At 41.6% G+C, this 18,912-nt stretch overlaps 1 protein-coding gene across 3 annotated transcripts in view; it reads left to right on the top strand.

Annotated features, from left to right (window-relative positions):
- UBE2F (ubiquitin conjugating enzyme E2 F (putative)) overlaps positions 1 to 18,912 on the top strand; it is an 85,533-nt gene that overhangs the window by 9,940 nt on the left and 56,681 nt on the right. For all 3 annotated transcript variants that reach the window (XM_067298722.1, XM_067298720.1, XM_067298719.1), the window contains exons 3-5: positions 1,764 to 1,793; positions 4,886 to 4,951; positions 13,795 to 13,862. In XM_067298722.1, coding sequence (XP_067154823.1) covers positions 1,764 to 1,793; positions 4,886 to 4,951; positions 13,795 to 13,862 — 164 coding nt within the window. The remainder of the gene's footprint in view (positions 1 to 1,763; positions 1,794 to 4,885; positions 4,952 to 13,794; positions 13,863 to 18,912) is intronic.

The raw sequence follows: 18,912 nt of genomic DNA, 5'->3' as shown, positions 1-18,912 counted from the left end.
TTGGTGCACTTTTGCTTGGTGCAGTAGGCTGCAGATGTGGCGATACTAGTGCCGTGGCACGCAAGGGGCAGGTGGGAGTCAAATAAGTTTCCTGTTCTCTGTAGAGACCAGCCAAGCCTGGTAAGGGTCCAAGCAAGAAAAATTTGGTGGAATTAGCTCTTAACTGCCATCAGATCAATTTGGATTCTTTGCCAAGAAGTCTCTCCCCATGTCTTAAACTGAATTGTAATTTTCTTCTTGCGTATATTTTTGGGGGTTGGTGTTTGAATCTCTTATACACTACTGTTAGCCCAAATAAACAGGCTGCAGGTGTATGTGCAGACCATAAAGTTAACTTTTTCACTTGATTCCTACGTGAAATGCAAAAATAGAGTTGATTAGGCTTCTTGGAATTTGAGAAGTAAAAGGGTGGGATATCTCCATGTATCTAGTTCATACTTCTGCAAAAACACAGGTAGCTGAAAGTAAGACTTCAATAGCCTACACAGAAGAGGAGAACAACAGTGGGTCATCTGGAGAAAGTAGTTCGGCAGAGGAAGGGCTTTGGAATAAACTTGCCTTCCTATGAGCTGTGCAACTGAGTCAGGTTATTTTCTTTTTTAATATAACAAATTTAACAAACAAACTTAAATTAAAAAGGAATGCATAGCTATAGCATAATCATGTCCCCAGGGGAAGTATCCAACAGGTATAGGAGCAAAAACTAACGTTTTGAGTTTGCTCAGCAGTGTTGAGGTTTTGGGAGCTTCATGCAATGGGTGCAATTTTTTTTATCACTGACCAGTGCAGGTTGCTGTGACAGATGCTGGATGCAAGGGTTTGTCTTGCTGTATTGCTTTGATGCTCTTAATGCTGATTTCTCCAGGCAGAGTAACGTCAAGTATGACAGCGCCCTTGGACAGGAGAGCAGAGAACAGGTCAGTGGGAGAGGGAAAGCTGATGGAGGCCGCGAGAGAGGAGACCGAGTAGGAATCGGAAGGCAGCAGTGCAAACTGAAGTGTTGAGGCAGGGTTTCGGTAGCCGTTTCCGAGTGCATCGTATGTGCTACTGAGGGAGCCTCTGTGGCTGGCAGGGGACAAGCACGAGCGTTTAGATGCTGGGCAGCGGTGATGCTTGTGCAGGCTCTGAACCTCTTGGGCTTGTTTTCCTCATTGGCTCGGCACCCCGATTCTGGATGCTGTCTGCTCTTGTGTTTTGCAGGCTGTTGCTGCTTGTGCTCGGTTACAGTCCCTATACCCTCCTCTGCAGCTGTGGCACCAGTTCTTTTCACCGTTGTGTGTAACGGGAGGAAATCATTATGCACGGAGAGGATGGAGCATCCCAAACACTTTAGAAATCCTTGCTTAAAGCCATCCTGTCACTGTGCAGTCTGCTTAAGTGTGGAGCTTTGGCCTTATGGGTTTGAAGTGCCTTATGTAGACAAGCTTTGTGGGGGTTTGGATAAGGTCACCTTTGGAAGTGCCAGGGATCTGTGTATGAGAAGCCCTGGTGCTTTAGGCTTGGCAGAGCTGAACATTTTAATCAGTTGGGTATGTTTGCATTGTCTGTAGGGCAGATGAGCATTTTTAGTAATGAATCACTGCGTAGAAAAGTGTGTGGCTTAAAGAGAAATTTCAAGGTAAATCTTATCTGCTCCTTAACTATATTTTTAAGAGTGAAATTTGATTTACAGGGTAGTTTAAATTAGAAGATCTGCCGATTTGGACTTCAGGAATGGCTTTATGCTTGCATGAATAACAGTATTTTTTTTTTTCTCCCTACAGAGGTTGCAGAACTTGAAGCTAATTTACCTTGTAAGTATAGTATTTAATGGCGTGCATTTTAAGGAGAAAAGGACTGCTGAATTTGATTGTTTTGACTGAAGTATGAATGCTAATGACTTTCTTTTCTTTAGGGAAAGCCATACGAAATTCCGCCAGCCCAGTGTAGGCTTCAGCAGATTTTCTTTGTTGCCCCCTTTTCAGGACGTAGAGGGGAGAACCCTCATTAGTGTCCTTTGGAATCAGTACTGATCACTTGGTTACATTACGGAGCTGGTGGCGCGTGGGATGTTCCTTCTCTTAAAATACCCCAGAGTTACCGGGAATGAAAGACCACATTTGCTACCTTGCTCCTGTGTCTCCTCCATTCTCTCTGCATTTCCAAGACTGGAGATGCTGATCCAGGGGCAGAGTGAATAGCTCAGTTCTCAGGAAACATATTAAACTGACCTAGTGTTCTTTCATTTCACACGCAAGCTGTAATCTGACATGCTGGTTAATAATAGAAAATACTAAAAAACATAATCTGTATTCCTAAAAAAAGCAAGATGGTGTGGTTTTAGCCCTGGAATCTCACCTGTAATGTATGTTTTTGCTACAAGCAGACACTACTAATGTGTACTTTAAAATAGGTTTTTAAAAGTACAGGGTAAATTACTCATTGCTTCCAAAGCTGAGGATAAGTAGTTAAAATTCAAATTATATATATAAATATATATTTTGATCTTTAGCTTGAGAGAGAAACTAGTTCGGTAATGGGCAGCAAAACAAAGTCTTTTATAAAAAGGGCATGAAGTTCCTAGGGCTCTGTAGTTGTTGCTAAGAGGGGGTGTTGACAGTAAAGCTGAGTTGTTGCTGAGCACTCCTTGCCTTCAAGCGTAGACCAGGACAGCATCATTTTGTGTCTGTGCGATTTTGTAGTCCATACTTGGCATACGGGCAAGCAAAACAAGTTATTGCATAGTAGGCTTAGAGGCACCTTTAGAGCCCATCACTTGCTCTGCATAGCTTCCCGTGGTGCATGTTCTTATTTCAGAGTAGTCTAAGGTGCTTCCCATGCAGGGGAAGAGGCAGGAGCAGCAGTCTGAGAGTTTGTGTGTGTGTGTATATATATATATATATTTTTTTTTTCCTAACACTTCTAAATCCAGGTCAGCTCTTGGATCTCAAGAAAAATCAAGCTTTTCAGTATAGAGGGCCTTATGGGAAGAATTAGGAGCAAAAAAAGTACTGAACAGAAGCTTCAAAAAGGGAGGGCATGAAGAAGCATTACTTAACGCTTCCTTTATTCGTCCTCTTCTTTCTTAAAGACAATCCTACAGAAAGTTCACACTGAGTAGTTTTAGCTTTTGTTAAATTTTATCGCATAGGCTTTTCTATAGGATAATGAATGCTAGAGAAAAGTACATCAGAGTTTATAGTTATTAAAATGCGAACGCTTCACTAGGGTTTGTGGACAACTTCAGTTATGTAGTACTTTTTCACACAGATAAGGTCCGCACCTCTAGTGCTGTTCATCTTGACAAAGGCAAAAAGTACAGCCGGCTTGACAGATTCAGAAGCTAAAGGCTGCCTAATATGGATCATAACATATCCATGGATGTTCACCTCTTCTAGTGCCAGCTTGACTCTGCTGTGATCGAGAAAGGCTGGTTTTGTGCGTGAGAAGGGTTTGCGTCATCAGTTGCAAGCAGAGGGCTGTTACGTTGTACAGAAACCACTGACGAGTTTCGTAACAGCCCCCAGACAGCCTCTGAGGTTGACATCTCTTCACGCTTGTTCTTCTAATTGTTCTCCTTAAGTTCATATAGTGTGAGAATGCAGTGTTTGCTTTGTAAGGATGCTCCACCCTCTTAGTTAATGTGTGTAGTTGCTTACATAGAACATAAATAAAGCACACATGAAAAAAGCTTACCCTGGTAGTTTTCTATCTTGCATTTGGAAGATACCAAAGGAAAAAATAGTTAACTATTGGAAGCCCTGTAGTAGAAAAGGGTGAGCACTCAGTATGTTTGGAGATATGGGAGTTGAAGCTCTTTGGTATCGCGTAGAGTAGAAACGTGTAGTAGCTGTGCGTGCCTATCATCAGGCAAGCTGGAATGCCGTGTGTGCCTGCGGTGTCTGTTTGCTTTCCAGCCACGTGGTTACGCAAGTTTGCAAACAGCGTAGTAGCTGCAATTGCTCTGAAACTGCACTGTCAGCAGCTGATTCTGGAGCAGTCGGTTCATCAGATTCAAGTCATTCCTGGCTGACTGTGATGCCCTGAAAAGGAGAAGCATTGCCTGATGGATTAAAGGGTGCAGGATGCCAAAACAGAATGCTAGCCTTCTTTTTTTCCTTAAGTCCTTTTTTAATAGGACATCTTTAACAAAACTCACTCTAAAAAACAGTAAAACTATGTAACTGTGAAACATGGACCTCTCCTTTTTCTTCTAGTTCAAAAGCCGAAAAATTTACTATTATTAAATTATTTTCTAAGAATTTTTTGAAGGGACAGTGTAAGGATCTGAAAGCCTAATGTGATTTCAAAACTCATTCTTGGATGTAATGAATTAGGCCAGCTGTGACACTAAGTTAGATTGATAAAGAAATTTGTTCAATGTAACAGCTGAACGGAGACTTCACTGGCTTTTGGATGAGGTTTCCAGTAAAACTTATATCATTACACCTTACAGGTGTAAACAGTCCTTTATTAGCATAGGTTGGGGGCATAACTCCTCACAAGCTGCAATGTGTTATCAAATATACATGTTACCATTTAAGAACTTTTAAGGAGACCATGCTGGTTCTGCGTGCTGTTGTCTTAACATATAGCTGATGCTTCTGCAGAAGACCAACTCCTTTGGCATGTTAAGGTCTTTGAGACAACATGGTATACTGAAAGGAAATACTTATTCATTCTCACAGCTCAAGGAGTGAAGTGCCATTACTGCAGGTGACTTGGCGTAGGGAGCTCTGATCTGTACCTGTGTAGGGAAGAGGCACTTACAAAGTATAGGAAATCAATTGTCTGGAATGTAAGGATTAATCGGGGAGCGAGTTTGGAGTGTATGAAGGATGATATGTTTGGTTTCCTAACAATGGAAATACAATTGTTTGATGCAGACTTATTATTTTCTTTGCAGGTACATGTAAAGTGAATTTTCCTGACCCAAACAAGCTTCATTACTTCCAGCTAACTGTAATCCCAGGTAACTTTCTAAACATGTTGGTTTTGTTTCTATGAGTGTTTGTGTTTAGCAAACCTAAGTCCAAGATTTTACTCAAAAATCCAATAAACTTTCTTGACAATAGTCAAAAGAAGACGGTGTGTAATGCAATGACTGTAGCAGCAGTGGAGAAATTGGGCTGGATTTTGAGAACCAAGTTCCACTGAAAACAGTGGTTAAAATTTAAGCAGATTTAGGAAGTGTTCAGGTCTTGTTTGCTCACTTTGGTTGAAAACATTTTTTTCTTTCAGCCAATTTTGAACCTCATGGTTTTATTGCTGAGAAGAATCTTGGACAATGTCTAGAGAAATTGCTGTATTACAGCCCTGTTATGTTTTGGATTTATTCTTTTCCACCAATTGGTTGATTCTGTAGAGTTGAAAAGAAAGATGACAGATATAACATTGCTATAAAACTTCAAATATATGCATGTCTGAAGATGTTTAACATGTGGGAGTTTCCTCTTAGTCTTTGAATATTGGAAGTATGTGGAAATTAGGCCTTTTACTGCTAATACCACTTAAGTATACTGTGGAGCTCTTGCTGGCGTGCTGTTAAATAAAAGTTGAAGACTCAGTAATGCTTTTCCAGAATTCATTATTTCCAGGTGAGTTTCTTAATAGCTATCTGAAATTACAGAGCTTGTTGCTCATATAATTAAGGCTGTTCATTTTAGAATGAAAAGTTGTGTGTTTTGTGGATGAAGTTGTATGGAAGATTAACTACTTAAACTTCAGATACACCTCCTATTGCTGGGTCTTATCTTTGAGGCTTTGTGCAGCTATTTAAATGAGAGCGTTTACCTATGCGGTACATTTTACAACGTTCAAGTTGGGTGTTAGCCTGTGCTGGGATCAGTATTTCCCTGCCAACTGATTTCTGTAGGTCTGCATTTTCTGTAGATGTTTAGTGACAGCAGAACTGAGATGCAGTGTGTCACTCATGGTGTCTTACCTGTACAAATAATGACGTATGCTTGTGGGATGCAAGTGTAGGAATACAGGAATGTTTCTGATAATCCAGTATCTTGATTCCAAACGGGCACTAGATGTCACTGTTGTTACGTATTAGCCAGGATCAACTAGCACTTCCTTGGCAGTAGAAATCTTGGGTGGTCTTTGTTAAGATGCCCGTTCATGTAATTTTTCTCTGATGGAAAAAAGAGTTAGACTGCCCTATTCGGTATAATCAAAATAATAAATGAAAGTGCAAATATGGAACTTTTAACACCTTATTCTGTATAGAAGATATATTCCCACGTATGTGGTGAGTGCTAGTCTGTCATTGCACCAGTTATATGCTCCTTGGTTTATATGATACTACTTACTGTAGTTTGGAAATGAGTTGACTTTACAAGGTCATCCTGATGCAAGTCAAGAATGTCTCGAATGTGAAGCAATGATAGCTTCTTTATATTAATTTCAAGGTGTCTTAATATATAATCAGTTTTTTGTCTCTTAACTGCTGCTCAGCAAGGTGTTGCAGCCAGAAGACAGGCCTTGCAGCGCATGGATTTTGTGCTAGCTTCATTGCTCAAATGATCTTGGGAATGAGATGATCTTAATTAACATTTTGTTACTCTAAATATAGCCGCACAGCTGAAGTCTCTGCAGTTGCAGTCTGACCGAAGTAAACATCTATTTTCAGCTGTGCATAATTCAGGTACAGAATCTTGTGATCAGCTGCAGCTTAGCACAGCTCTCTAAAGGCAGAATGTAATACATAACAAGAAAATCTTGGTAGCTTTCTGACTAGTTTTATTATTGAAAAGGTTTTGCTCTAGAGTGTACTAAATCTTAGTTTTCTTTGGGATAGCAGAGAGGCAGCTAGGTGGTTCTCAGAATTTTTCTGGCTCAAATGGGTAAAAATTGTTGCTTGAGGCAACTGTTATTGTAGTGTCTAAATGTTACGTGAATCTCGATGTTCAGGAGGAAGAGGCAGTTTTTCCTTCTGCCTGGAATTGTCTCTAATGTTGAGCAGCCGAGTTACTTCTCAAAATTCAGTTCGTACATCTGGCTCTTAAGGGAGTGCTTTCCAAATAGCTCTGCAGCTCCAATTGCAGAGCAAGCGTTGGGCCCAGCCCAGCTGCTGCTGCCAGGGAATATCAAATGCCACCTTGCAGTCCTCGCTGTTGGGGCCCGTGTAGTAAGTGTGTATAGGCTAGGTTTGATGGTCTGCATAGTGAGGAGCTTCTCGTAGGCCCACTTCTTAGGGTGCGGAGTTTGATCGCTTGCGATTACAGAGATTGCATCCTTCTGTGGCAAAGCTGGTAATAGTGTGATAATTGTGGTGTTATCTTGATATAATATTTTAAGTTGTTTCATATTCTGATTAACACTAGAACTAATTCTGTCAATACAATTTATGAGGAGTGTTACACCAGGACAGTTTCTCACAGTAGCTGACTGTCAGGGTACTGTGGAGGTACCAGCTGAATCTGCTTTTTAACACAAGAAATGGCACTTGTGGTCAGTGTCCATACCTGATTTTATAGGCAAAGTCTGTTCTTGGGGACTTGGTTTTATGCAGTCACGTTGAATGTGGCTGGTCTTGAAAGGACAATGAAAGCACCTTTTTTTAGGTTCTCACAACTTAAATGAGAAATGAACTTTACCATCCATGTCAAGCAGAAATACCTTCGGGGTGTGTAGAGTAAAGCTTCAGCTCCCTTGTTCTCTGCTTCTCACCATAACGTTTCTGTATTTAATATCACAAGACTATTCTGATGACAGGCAGTGCCAAATGAAAATGCATTTGTAGCAAATCTTGACAAGGGTGACTGCTTATTTCACATAATAAATTTTATTTAAACTTGTGCTCTGAGAAGTTCAGATTCCGTTATGTGATAGGTTTTTTTGCAACACTAGAAAACAGGAAAAACTTAGTTTGTCCATTGTGGCACTAAAATGTGCATGTTCCTGGGGCAGATGCTGCTGACTTTCCCTGCTGCCTGGAGCTTCTTCCCCCTTCTGTAGTCTGAACTAATTGTCCTGTCCTGTAAAAATGTCCTTACCAGGACAGTTGCCTCTGTTCTTATTTTGTAACCAGTAGCGTATTAGATCAAAAGCTAGGAAAAATGAGCTGCCTGGAAGGCAGGCGGAGTCTGCCTGCTACACTGATATTGGGAGTACAAAATCGGATGCTGAGAGTAGGACGTAGTAATCACTGGTGGGGGGCAGCGTGTGGATTTAGGTTGCTTGCACATGAAGAAAACTAGAGGAATGTGCAAAGTTAATGTGGTTTCCCTATAGTTGGCAGGCAGTTGGGGCAGTCTGGGGTCGTGTGATTAGTTTTGCATCTCATTCTTCAGGGAGTTAATAGAGGCTTTCTTCTGTTTTGCATGCCATGAGATGACAAATGTCGGTGAGCATGGCTGAGCATTTCAACGCTGCTTATTCTAGGAGCCGCTAGCGAAAGCGCATCCTTTGTGGCCTGTCCTAATTATCTTGCCTTTCCATTTCAAGGGATAAATTGGAAGTAATAGAACTTAATAGTTTCACAGCACTCTTAACCACCAAAACACCTTACAAACACAAACTGAGTTAAATACCGAATTGTTAATAATGTTGTTAATAATACGTGAAACTTGAGACAAAGCGAGGAGGAATACTTCCCCTGTTAATACAGCTTAAAGACATAAATTTAAGTAGTAGGAAAACTGGAGCAGTGGCACTCACTTATTCCCTTCCTGCACAAGTCCCTTGTCAGTGACCAACTTCAGAAGTTATGCTCTAAGGTTCTTTCAGTTGCCTGCTTTATTTACAGCCCTTTCCTCACTATTAACTTTGCCAGAACTTCAGTTTTTGTCAGTCACTTCGATGTGAGCAACAAATAGAGGATCCCCGTCCCAGTCCGACTGTTGCAGGACAAAGGGAAAGAAAACCACGTGGGAAAACAGAGTTACTTTATTTGCTATGTCGTAAGGCGGCTTCATCTTGAAGGCTTACAGTCTTGTTAATGCGTTGCATGATTTCTGGCTGCGTACGGGGGCTCTCCAGGGATACGAATTTTTAATGCAAATTTGAGTGATTTGTAATGAGTTGCATGCTTGACTGCTGCTTTAGAGGAAAAATTTACAAACATACAGGGAGAATTGTAAAAAGGGGGGGGGAAGGGATGCTTTGCTGCTCCTCTATTTGGTAAATGTGTCCTAGTTTATTTTGTAACAGAAAAAGTAGGGTATCCAATGCATTTTTTTGTTAGTATTAGCATTGATTGATGCCAAGGTAAACCAGAAACATAAAATGAGGAGTTAAAAGTTATAATACAAGACAGTGATGAGTATTGATCTGTCTTTGAGGTGGGGGGAATTGATTGTGTAGTGCATGAAAAATACCTGCAGGTGGGATACAGACTCTGAAGTGCTCTAAGACTTCCAGTGATTTTTCAGCCTTATGTAGACCATAGTAAAATGAATAAAAGAAGATAAAAATAAAGCAATGCATGCAGTTATAAAACGCCTGGACATCTAAGCTATGTTTTTGCTGACCAAAGGGTGTTCTTTCACTGCCTGGTCCTGCCTCTGGGGATCATTTAACCCCTCTGTGTCCAGTTCATCTCAGTACTCCTGCAAGAGATGGTGTGTTCTTTTTGTCATGGTAGTTCTTGCAGAGGAAGAGGGCCAGGCTGGTCCTACCCCCTTCAGCTGAACTTGCCATGTCCGATTTCCTCCTGGTTGTGGGCACTGTGCTCCCACCTGAGCTGGGTAGAAGCGGGGCTGCCTTGAGCTCGCCCCACTCCTGCCCATGCACGCAGAACTAGTGAAGAAGAGCTGCTCAGCTGGTTTTATTTCTGTGCATCTCTTGAGCAACGTTGCAATGATCTTGCTGTCCGTGCTTGCTTACTGTAACGGTCCTGGGTGTTGCAGAGGCTCTGCTCCTGGTGTCTTGGGGTGCAAAGAGGTGTGGAGCAGGACTCTTCTCCTGCTCTTTGGCTGGCAGGAAGCTGACGGTCTTTGGCAAACTCTCCTCCCTTGGAGTTTCTTTATGGAAGGCTTTGAGGTTCGTGGCTTGTACTGTAAGAACCGCTGAAGTCCTTTACAGCGCTTCTTGTCTGTTGTATCGTGCCCACTGAAACAATTAGCTGCGCCTGTAGGGTAACGTGGTGGTGGTTTGGCTGTTTGAACTCCCAGGTGAAATATTAGAGCGTTTCTGTAATTGTTCTTTTCTGAAACCATTACTGCCTTGCTTTGTTGTGCATTCTGCAGATTTGGCAGGGAGCAGTTTCATCAAAAGGATGTTGGTATAAATCACCTTTATACATCTGTTTCTTTAGTAAAGGATTACTTTACTGTTTTTTATCTCAGTTCTTTGGGGGGGGGGGACAAATGTAAATGCTTTGACCTGCCCTTTTTTTTTTTTCTCCTCTCTGTAGAATTGGTGCATGTGCACTTTCTTGCTGGTAAAGTGTATTTTGCCTGACAAAACTGCTTGATCAATGAGACATACTCCAAAATTGCTTTGGAATGGAAATGGAGAATGTATTTGAATAGTGTGTGCTGGGCAGATTATTAAAGCGAGGTTTGCAATGGCTAAGGCTTGCAGTTTCATGCATGTACGTAGGATGACTAAAGATCTGGGTGGGTGAGGTGCTAGAAATCAGTAGTTCATTGTGGAGACAGCTGTAAGTGTTACTGTGTGGGATGGAGAAAACCAACCATGTTTTGTTTTCATATTTTGTGTCTATGCTGTTATTGGAGCCAAAAATTCATGTTGATACTCAATGCACTGATTCTATCAGTGGTCCACACAGAAGCTCCTGGGAGAAACCAAACCACACCATGTTTCCCAATGTCTCCTCTGGTCCTTGGGCACAGATTTTTTTTTTGGTGTGGCACACTGGGCTTAGCGTGCATTTGAGTCTGATCTTGGCAGCACCAGCCACGACTGGCTTGCTTCCTCCTACAATTGAGCATTTGTGTTATTTAGCAGAGTGATTCCCTCTTCTCTTGGGTTGGTCAGCTGGAGAGAGGTCACAAAGAGAAGGATAGTAGGAGTTGGCTGCAGTCTTGTGATTATTGCAGTTGTGGTGTGGATGAGCTACAAGCTTGTGGTGAGATTGTAGTGTGGAATGAAAGCTGAGCAGGTGAATATGGTGTGTTGGCTGGGAGGAGAAAATAGGTCATGTGAGATCCATATAGGGACTGAGAAGGGGACAGGTGCAGAAGACGTTATCTTGAAAGAGGATTTTGATGAAGTATATTGAGGGCTAGAGATTTTTCTGTGTGTGTGTGCATTTTGGAATGAGCTAGACTATTTAAAAAATCTACAACTTGATTTGCTATTTTTAAGGTTTCTCTAAACTATGGTTTGCTTTACAGAACCTTTTTTGTGATGTGGGTTTTAAAAATAATATTAAGACTGTCACGTAAGGGTGACGAGCGTTCCTGACCCTCAGGTCTTCACCATAGCTGATACCATATGATCCAGAGAGCTAGAGTACTTGAAGTAATTTGGACAAGAGTGTTCCTCAGGAGTCATAACCCTTCAGTGTGGACTGGGTACCTATCTGCGTCCCTTTCTTAATGAAAAAGGCACAATAGTTGCTACGTCAGACAGACCCATTCCGCATCACTTGTGAGCATCTCGGCTTCCAAGCACAGAAATCTCAAGAGTTGCAGATTGACTATTATCTGTTTTAATCTCTGGTTAAACGCAACTAGATATTTTCAAGCTTCATATTTTGGAATTTGGCAGTTTGAATAATTCGGTATTGAATCTGAAGTTGACAGAGGCAGGCAGGTTTTCCTAACTGATATATCATCTAGGATAATTGCCACTCAGAGAAGCGACCTTGCTCTTTTATTGTAGTACACCGTGAAGCGTGCTGTTGCACGCCGACATCCGTATTATTCATGACGTGATTGTTAGCATGAGTCTGGGGAAGATGTGGCTGAACAGGATTTAACATGCATTTAGCAAGCAGAGTGTGTAACCATGTCTTTCCAAGGGTTGGTGTTGTGGTAGCACGTATCGTATGTCCACTGTGCGGCAGAATTTTGTTCATATGAACATGGGAATTCAATCAAAGGTTCATCTAACTTGGTTTCACCTGGTACTGTGATCAGGAAGGCGGTTTCTCCAGGGTCACTCTGGGACTGTTGGCTCCTGTGAGTTAACCAAATCTCTGCTGCAAAGCTTTTGAGGATGGGGGGAAGACAGCACCCTCTGGGCTGGGAGGAGGCTTAAGTGGATGTGCAGGGCAGTGTAAGAACAAGGCAAACATAGACTTTCTCCCGTGTATTCTCCCAGTGGACAGCAATTCTACTGCTGCCTTCATGAATGAAGAACTGCCTCCTTTTCATGTTTTGAAGCTCTTGTATTGGAAGAGACAGTGAACGACCCATCCCTGTTACCCTCTGCGTTGCTTGTCACTGAGATGCACCAAATACTCTCTTCCTTTCCGAGTCCTCTCTCCTACTGGTTATGGAAGCTTTTATTAAACAACAACTGCTCTGTAACTTTGATTATTGTTGTTACTTTCGCTGTACTTTTTCCAGCAGTAATAAATACTGCGAGGTGAAGGGAGCAGAAGTGTACACGCCGTTTAAGGATTGCACTCTGGACTCAGCAGGGGCAGAACAGTGAACTAAGTGGAAGACCATGTGCCGGGTGAATCCCAGCACGTGACTGACTGCATGGGCTGCTGCAGGGTCCTGAGCTGAGGTCTCCGTGAAACAATCTGTCATGTCACCCCAGATCTAGATTCTACGTGCCAACGATCGGCTCAGAGCTATCGTTTCATCTGTGAAATGCTGTTTCTACCCCCCCCCCCATGTGTATTGCTTTCCTTTTATCTATGCCTGATTTCATCTGTCTCCCATATTGCTTGATCTGGCTAGATGTGGAGTGACGGGCGTAAGGTGCCTGGATAGCTGCAGTTACCCCTTCGGGGGTGTCTCAAAGCTATGGGGCACCCTCCTACTTTAGTTCTGTCTCTGACAGTGATTCGACCCTTACTGTGCTGCCTGTGAGCCTGGCTCAGGAGTTTAGTTTCCTCTAGAAATGGAGACATCTGTCTAGCTTTTTTCTCACTTCCTCCCTAATTAGGGCCCATAGGAAGAAGTCCGGTAATTGGAAGGTGATGACTTTTTTTAGAGGAAGTGAAGTGTGGTGAATGTAAGAATAACCTTTAGTATTTACACAGTAATAGATAAAGCTAACATTTGGGAGAATAAGGTGAAAAGCAGCATATTTTGAATTGAATTTTTATACATGCTTTCTACAAAACTTGATACTGTGCTAATTATTTGACCACCTGATCTCTTCATTGCAATAGTGGTGTGTGTTGCAAAGACAAAACTAGCTTTCTTTTGTTTTCAGTATGTGAGTGGGTTTTCTTATTTTTCACTCTCATTTATCCTAAGAGATGCTTTAGAGAGCAAAAGAAGGCATCTTTATTTTACTAGCTGGAATTGTATTCCAGGGATGACTCAGAAGATGTCATACTGCTTGCTATGGTTATTGTTGGCAAATGATTTCAGAGTTGGCCTTTAGGAAGGGATATTAATAATGGGAAGAGACTGGCTTTCATCTGGTTGAAGAGGGTAATATAGAAGAACATCTAAAAACAAGAACATTTGGGCATATAATCTTAAAAAGAAAGGGGTAGTCACAAAAAAATAGGATGACGAATATGCTTTCAAGTGTAATTTTACTAGATGACATTAGAGTATTATGGTATAAGTAGATTACAAAGATTAAAATAACTGCATGGGGTTTTCACTGAATGCTTCTTAATGACAGGTATTTTGTTTTACATGACATCGGTTTCTTTTCTCTTATTTAACTATCTGTATTGTGGTTTTTGTTTGTTTGTTTTACTAGATGAGGGCTATTACCAAGGTGGAAAGTTTCAATTTGAAACTGAAGTTCCTGATGCCTACAATATGGTGGTGAGTATTTGTCATTAGTCTAATAGTTGTCATTTTGTATTTCCTTTCCATGTAATAGGACTTCAAAGGGAGCTTGGCACTAAGACTAAGAGAGGATCTTCTGTCTGTTGCTAAAATTTCATAGAATCATAGAAAAATCTTGGTTGCAAGGGACTTCTGGAGGTCATCTAGTCACCTGCTCAGAGCTGGAGTAGTATTAAAGTTGGATCAGGTTACTCGGACCTTGTCCAGTCAATGTTTGAAAATCTCCGAGGACTGATTCCACTCTCTGGGCCCCTGTTCCAATGTTTCATTACCCTCGGTGTGGACTTTTTTTTCTTATCTGGTCAGAATTCCCTTGTTGCAGCTTGTCTGTTGCCTCTTGTCTTAGCGCTGTGCACCTCTGAAAAGAGTCTGTCTTCACCTTCTCTCTAGCTTCCCATTAGGTAGCTGTAAATAGCAATGAGGTTCCCACCGTTGGCCTTCTCTTCTCCAGGCTGAACAAACCCAAATCCCTCAACCTCTGCCAGACTCTTAACCATCTTAGCGGCTCTGTGCTGGGCTTGCTGCAGCTTATCAATACGTCTTGTACTGGGGAGCCCAAAATGGGACGCAGTATTGCAAATGCAGTCTCAAAGTCCCAGGGAGGGGAAATTACCTGTTCCCTTGACCTGCTGGCTACACTCTTGCAGTCCAGTGTTTGGTTAGCTTTCCTTGCCTCAAGGACAGTATTCCTTAAGGGAAGAAGAAAGAAAGAAATGAAAAAAAAAAAGGAAAAAGAAAAAAACGGATTTGCAACCCTCTGGCAGAAGCTGCTTGGAAGTGCAAACTAGTCAGACCTAAGGATCTCCCTTTTGGCTGAGGTCCCACTCTCATCTGTTCTCCGTTGTTAATTATCCTTGAGACCTACACTTAATGATTATTCTCATAGAAATAGTAAATCTATAAGAGAACAAAACAGGTAAACAGAAAGGAAAAAAAATTGCTTTTTGGTTTTTTGGGGCCTTCAAACTTGTGCTGATCGTTCTGATGTTGGACTTTGTCCTTTTCAGAACAAACAGTGGAGGACATGTAAAGCACAGATAGTACAAGTGGCCTCCTCCTGCTCGCTCCAGCAGTTCTGCTTGTTCTCTCTCAGGCTGTTTAATTGAGTATCTTAAATAACTATTTCAACAGATACTCAGCAAAGAGTTTTTCAGAGGACCTCCAAATGATTGCCACGTCTTACTATAGATAATAGAAAGCTTCAGACAACTTACCCTTTTCAAACATGAAAAATTTCAGTATTTCATGATTTCATTCTACTCAAATTGCAGATCCTAACAAGAGAGGGGGAGGTGCACCTGCAATAGAAATAACTTCAGACTTTGTTGGAGTTTAGCTGTCAAAAGAACAAGATTGCCTCCAGAAGTGGAAAACAATTGAGGCAGAAGTCTCGTTCTCATGAATTATTCCTGCCGGTGTCTATTCTGATAATTTGGTATGCAAGGAAACTCATTTGAGCATTTAAGTTGCAATATTCGTGTTTAGATGTATGAATTGCAGGAAGAATGAAGCTTCGTTTTGGTTTAGCTTGAACATTTTTAGGTAATCTTTTGTAACCTTTTTGCATCCTTGTGTTTTCTTACTCTTGGCGTTGATAGTTCAGAGTCCTCATTTTAGAGGGGCTGAAGAATGTGTAGGGGAGGATACTAGAGAAACATATCTGAGAAGACCTTTGACTCCTGTGTTTAGAAGCCTCAAGCCTAAATACAGCATCATATATGTGTTGTAGTTGCAGTCACAGCATTATTTACGTGACTGTTTATATATACACACACAAAGGAGGTGCAGGCTTTTGGAATTTAATAGCTTGAATTCCCAGACTAAGCTTGGAGAACAGAGCATTAACACTATTAGCAGAGTAGAAAGGTTATGTTTCTGAAAGTGAAGTTGGATTTGCATTCCAGAAGATGCCTTCATAAGTTTTCTAATATTCCCTTATTTATAGTCTATAGATATATGGAATATGCACCATATTTCTTTTAAAAAAAAAGTTCATGCCCGTGGAGGACAGTAGCATTTCTGAAACAGCTATGAATTTTCCTGCTCCTTTCCCAATAATCATGCTCTCCCTTCATAATAATATTGGTCAAGGAAAGCAGGCAACATTTGGCAATATTTTCTAGTGAACTCTGAGTTACTGGTAGAAGGGTTTTTTTGTCTTATATAGCTTCAGGGAACAGGTCTTGATCTGTGTCCCCCCCCCCCCCCCCCACAAAGGACCATCACACTTTTTTTCTTCTTCAAAACAATGTTTACAATCATATCTGTCTTTATTGTTATACTTCTATTAGTGTATGTAGGTGTTTTAGCTAAAGCTTTTGCAGCTATGGTGGGTTTTTTAAAGCTTTTAAGTTCCCCTTAACCTCACCGAAGAATTTCACACTGTGGTATAGGTCAATTTGCTAGCTTATGTGTGTGGTTATGCACATGCTGTAAGTACAAAGTTGGTAATTTAAAATGACCACATCCTTGTTCTAACCTGAATAAACTGTGCCATCACGTACATACCCGAGAAACATGGCATTCATGATAAAGGGGGAGGCCCTCTCATGCTCTCACCTCTCTGATTTTTAGTCATCTTCAGTAATAGCAGCTTAATAGCTTCGGGGCAATGCCGAGTGATAATTAAAGCAGAAGGGAAGAATATGCAATATATACTCCTCTTAATTTCTTAAATTTCTGTTTATGGTGTTCGCCCAAACAGCATTGTTGTGGGGAGGTACTTACTACATGTTGAAAGGAGAACTGGGCATTAATTTTGATCTTTTTTTTTCTTTTTTAATTCTAAATTGCAGTAATTAAAAATTCTTCTGGTTTGTTATGGTTCGGTGCTCAATATTAATTAGGGGTTTCTAAATTCTGAGCGTCTCTATGCAGGTGAGCCTTTGTGCAGTTAAAAAGAAAAAAAGCAGATGGTTGAATGTTGAAGTATGGTCAGGTTATTAATGGTATTAAAACAACACATATTCACAAATATTGGGACAGTTATGCTGAAGCCATGGTTTGTTTTCTGCCAGGCAGAGTCTGACTGGAATCGATAGTGGCGATGTCTTTAAAAGAGCGCGTCAGAGTTGCCAGTGCTCTTTCAACCCCCAAGCAAGGTTGGGATGTCATACTTCTGCATCAAGCTCCTTGCGGTAGTGCTGAAGATGCTTGTTAATAGGGAGTAAAAATACCAGACGAGACTGGCAAGTCGTTACAGCTCTGTCTCAGAGCCTGCATCCATCTTCTATCTAATTTCTTTAGCCTGCAGAAGAAAAGAACATCTGTTTTTAAAGCTATAAAATGCATAATTTATAGTGCAATTTCTGTAACAGCATCCTTTAACTTCTGCAGTATGTTGTTGCCAAAATTCTGTGTGTTCATTGCTCCTCTGAGGAATTCTTCTTTTTTTCCCCCCTTTCATTCCTCATAAGCAAGCATTCAGCTTTTGCGCTAGAAAGAGAAACGGAGGTGTAGGCAGTGGTATAGTGGAAGAGGATAAAATAAATAATTAAAGGAGGAAAACTTGGAAGACTTTGTGTTGTGAACTGTAGTCATGACACACTATTCTGCCCAGGAAGCAAGTCACTGGAGCCTGAGCTGTTTTCTTGACGAGTAGTGAATCTGTGAGTATAGGGAAGTAACTTATCCTCGTGCTTTGTGTATGACTGGTTACGATATACAGTGACTTTGGGCATCGAGGCTATAAAATTCCTTAGTGCAAAGATTCAGGAGCCTGAAACGTAAGAGGGATGCTCTGCAGCATGGATGCTTTGGGATGAGCCCTGCTCTGAAGTGCTGCTGCTTGCTTGTGCCCGGAGCACGCAGCCAGAGTTTAATCAGAGACTTCTGCTGTGCTTGGGTATTGGAAATGTTTATTAGAATTATCTGTAAGGTAATAAAATACTATAAGGGTTCTTCCAGTAAGTTCATAATTAGCTAAACCTATTTAAGCTCTTGGAGAGGTGGATCATTTTAGAAAGCGACTGAGCTTGAATAATGGGAAGGGTTTTTATTTTTATTCAGTTCTTGGACATGCAAGGATGGTTCAGGTACATTTGCATTACAGTGCTATTAGTAATTTAATTGTATCATCCCACTCCTGCAGTTTGATAGGCTGCATCTCGCTTTGTGGTTTCCAAAAAGGCTAAGGAGAGAAGTGGTGAGCTGCTGCAGTAAGAGCTCACGAAGGGACTTTTTCTAAAGCCGAGTGTTCCCCAAAGAGGGAAGCTCTTCCATGTGCTAGAATGGTGCATTCTCATGTTGGTTAGTGCCAGCGATTACACTTTCACTGCTGCTAATTTAATGCTATAATTGAGCAAACGTTGGTGTTGGTTGCTGTTTGGTTCAGCGCAGTCAAATGAAGCGGACCTGACGCTACCTGGGGCCCATGAGCAGTCTTCTCCTGCACCGCAGCTCTGTGAAGGCAACACCCAAGAAGTCGCATGCCTTGGCAGTCGTTGTGGGTTGGTTCGGCTGGTACACTATTGAACACTCACCTGCAGGCTTTGTATTTTAATACTTCCTCTCTCTAGCTTTTTATATCTCCTTTCTGTCTGCCTGGTTAAGGCAGACCCAGGACCTTTCTTACCTTTTTTCCCGTTCAGGTGTTAGTGGGAATCTACTACAAAGAGCTTCAATACTGAAGTTGCTGCTCGCTCTTTACTCTTGCACTTTGGAAGCGGGGCCAGACTGAGGAATTCTGTTTGTCCTTTCTCTGTGGCATCCGGGCGAGCAGTCAGGTGGTGCTTCCTGCAGTCCTAATGGAGGAAGCAGAACTGGCTGCACTCCCAAGGACACAAGCGTATGCGTGCAGTCCCAAATGAAAAGGCCACTGCTTTCCAGGGACAGTCGGAATAAAAAGCATCCTGAAAGGAGGACTTCCTTTCTGAAGACATTTTTGGGGCACGTATGGGATGAACTTGGGCATCTTGGCTCTGTTTCTTCAGTAAGCCTCTGGTTCTCAGTTGCTTCCGAAATTTGCTCATGATGGGGAGAGAGAGCTTTTTGGGAATTTGGATATAGATGGATAGGAAATTGAGCT

The sequence above is a fragment of the Apteryx mantelli genome, chromosome 6 (genome assembly GCF_036417845.1).
Source record: "Apteryx mantelli isolate bAptMan1 chromosome 6, bAptMan1.hap1, whole genome shotgun sequence".
Classification (NCBI taxonomy): domain Eukaryota; kingdom Metazoa; phylum Chordata; class Aves; order Apterygiformes; family Apterygidae; genus Apteryx; species Apteryx mantelli.
Note: the sequence above shows the minus strand (reverse complement) of the source record. Positions and strands in the feature narration are given on the sequence as shown.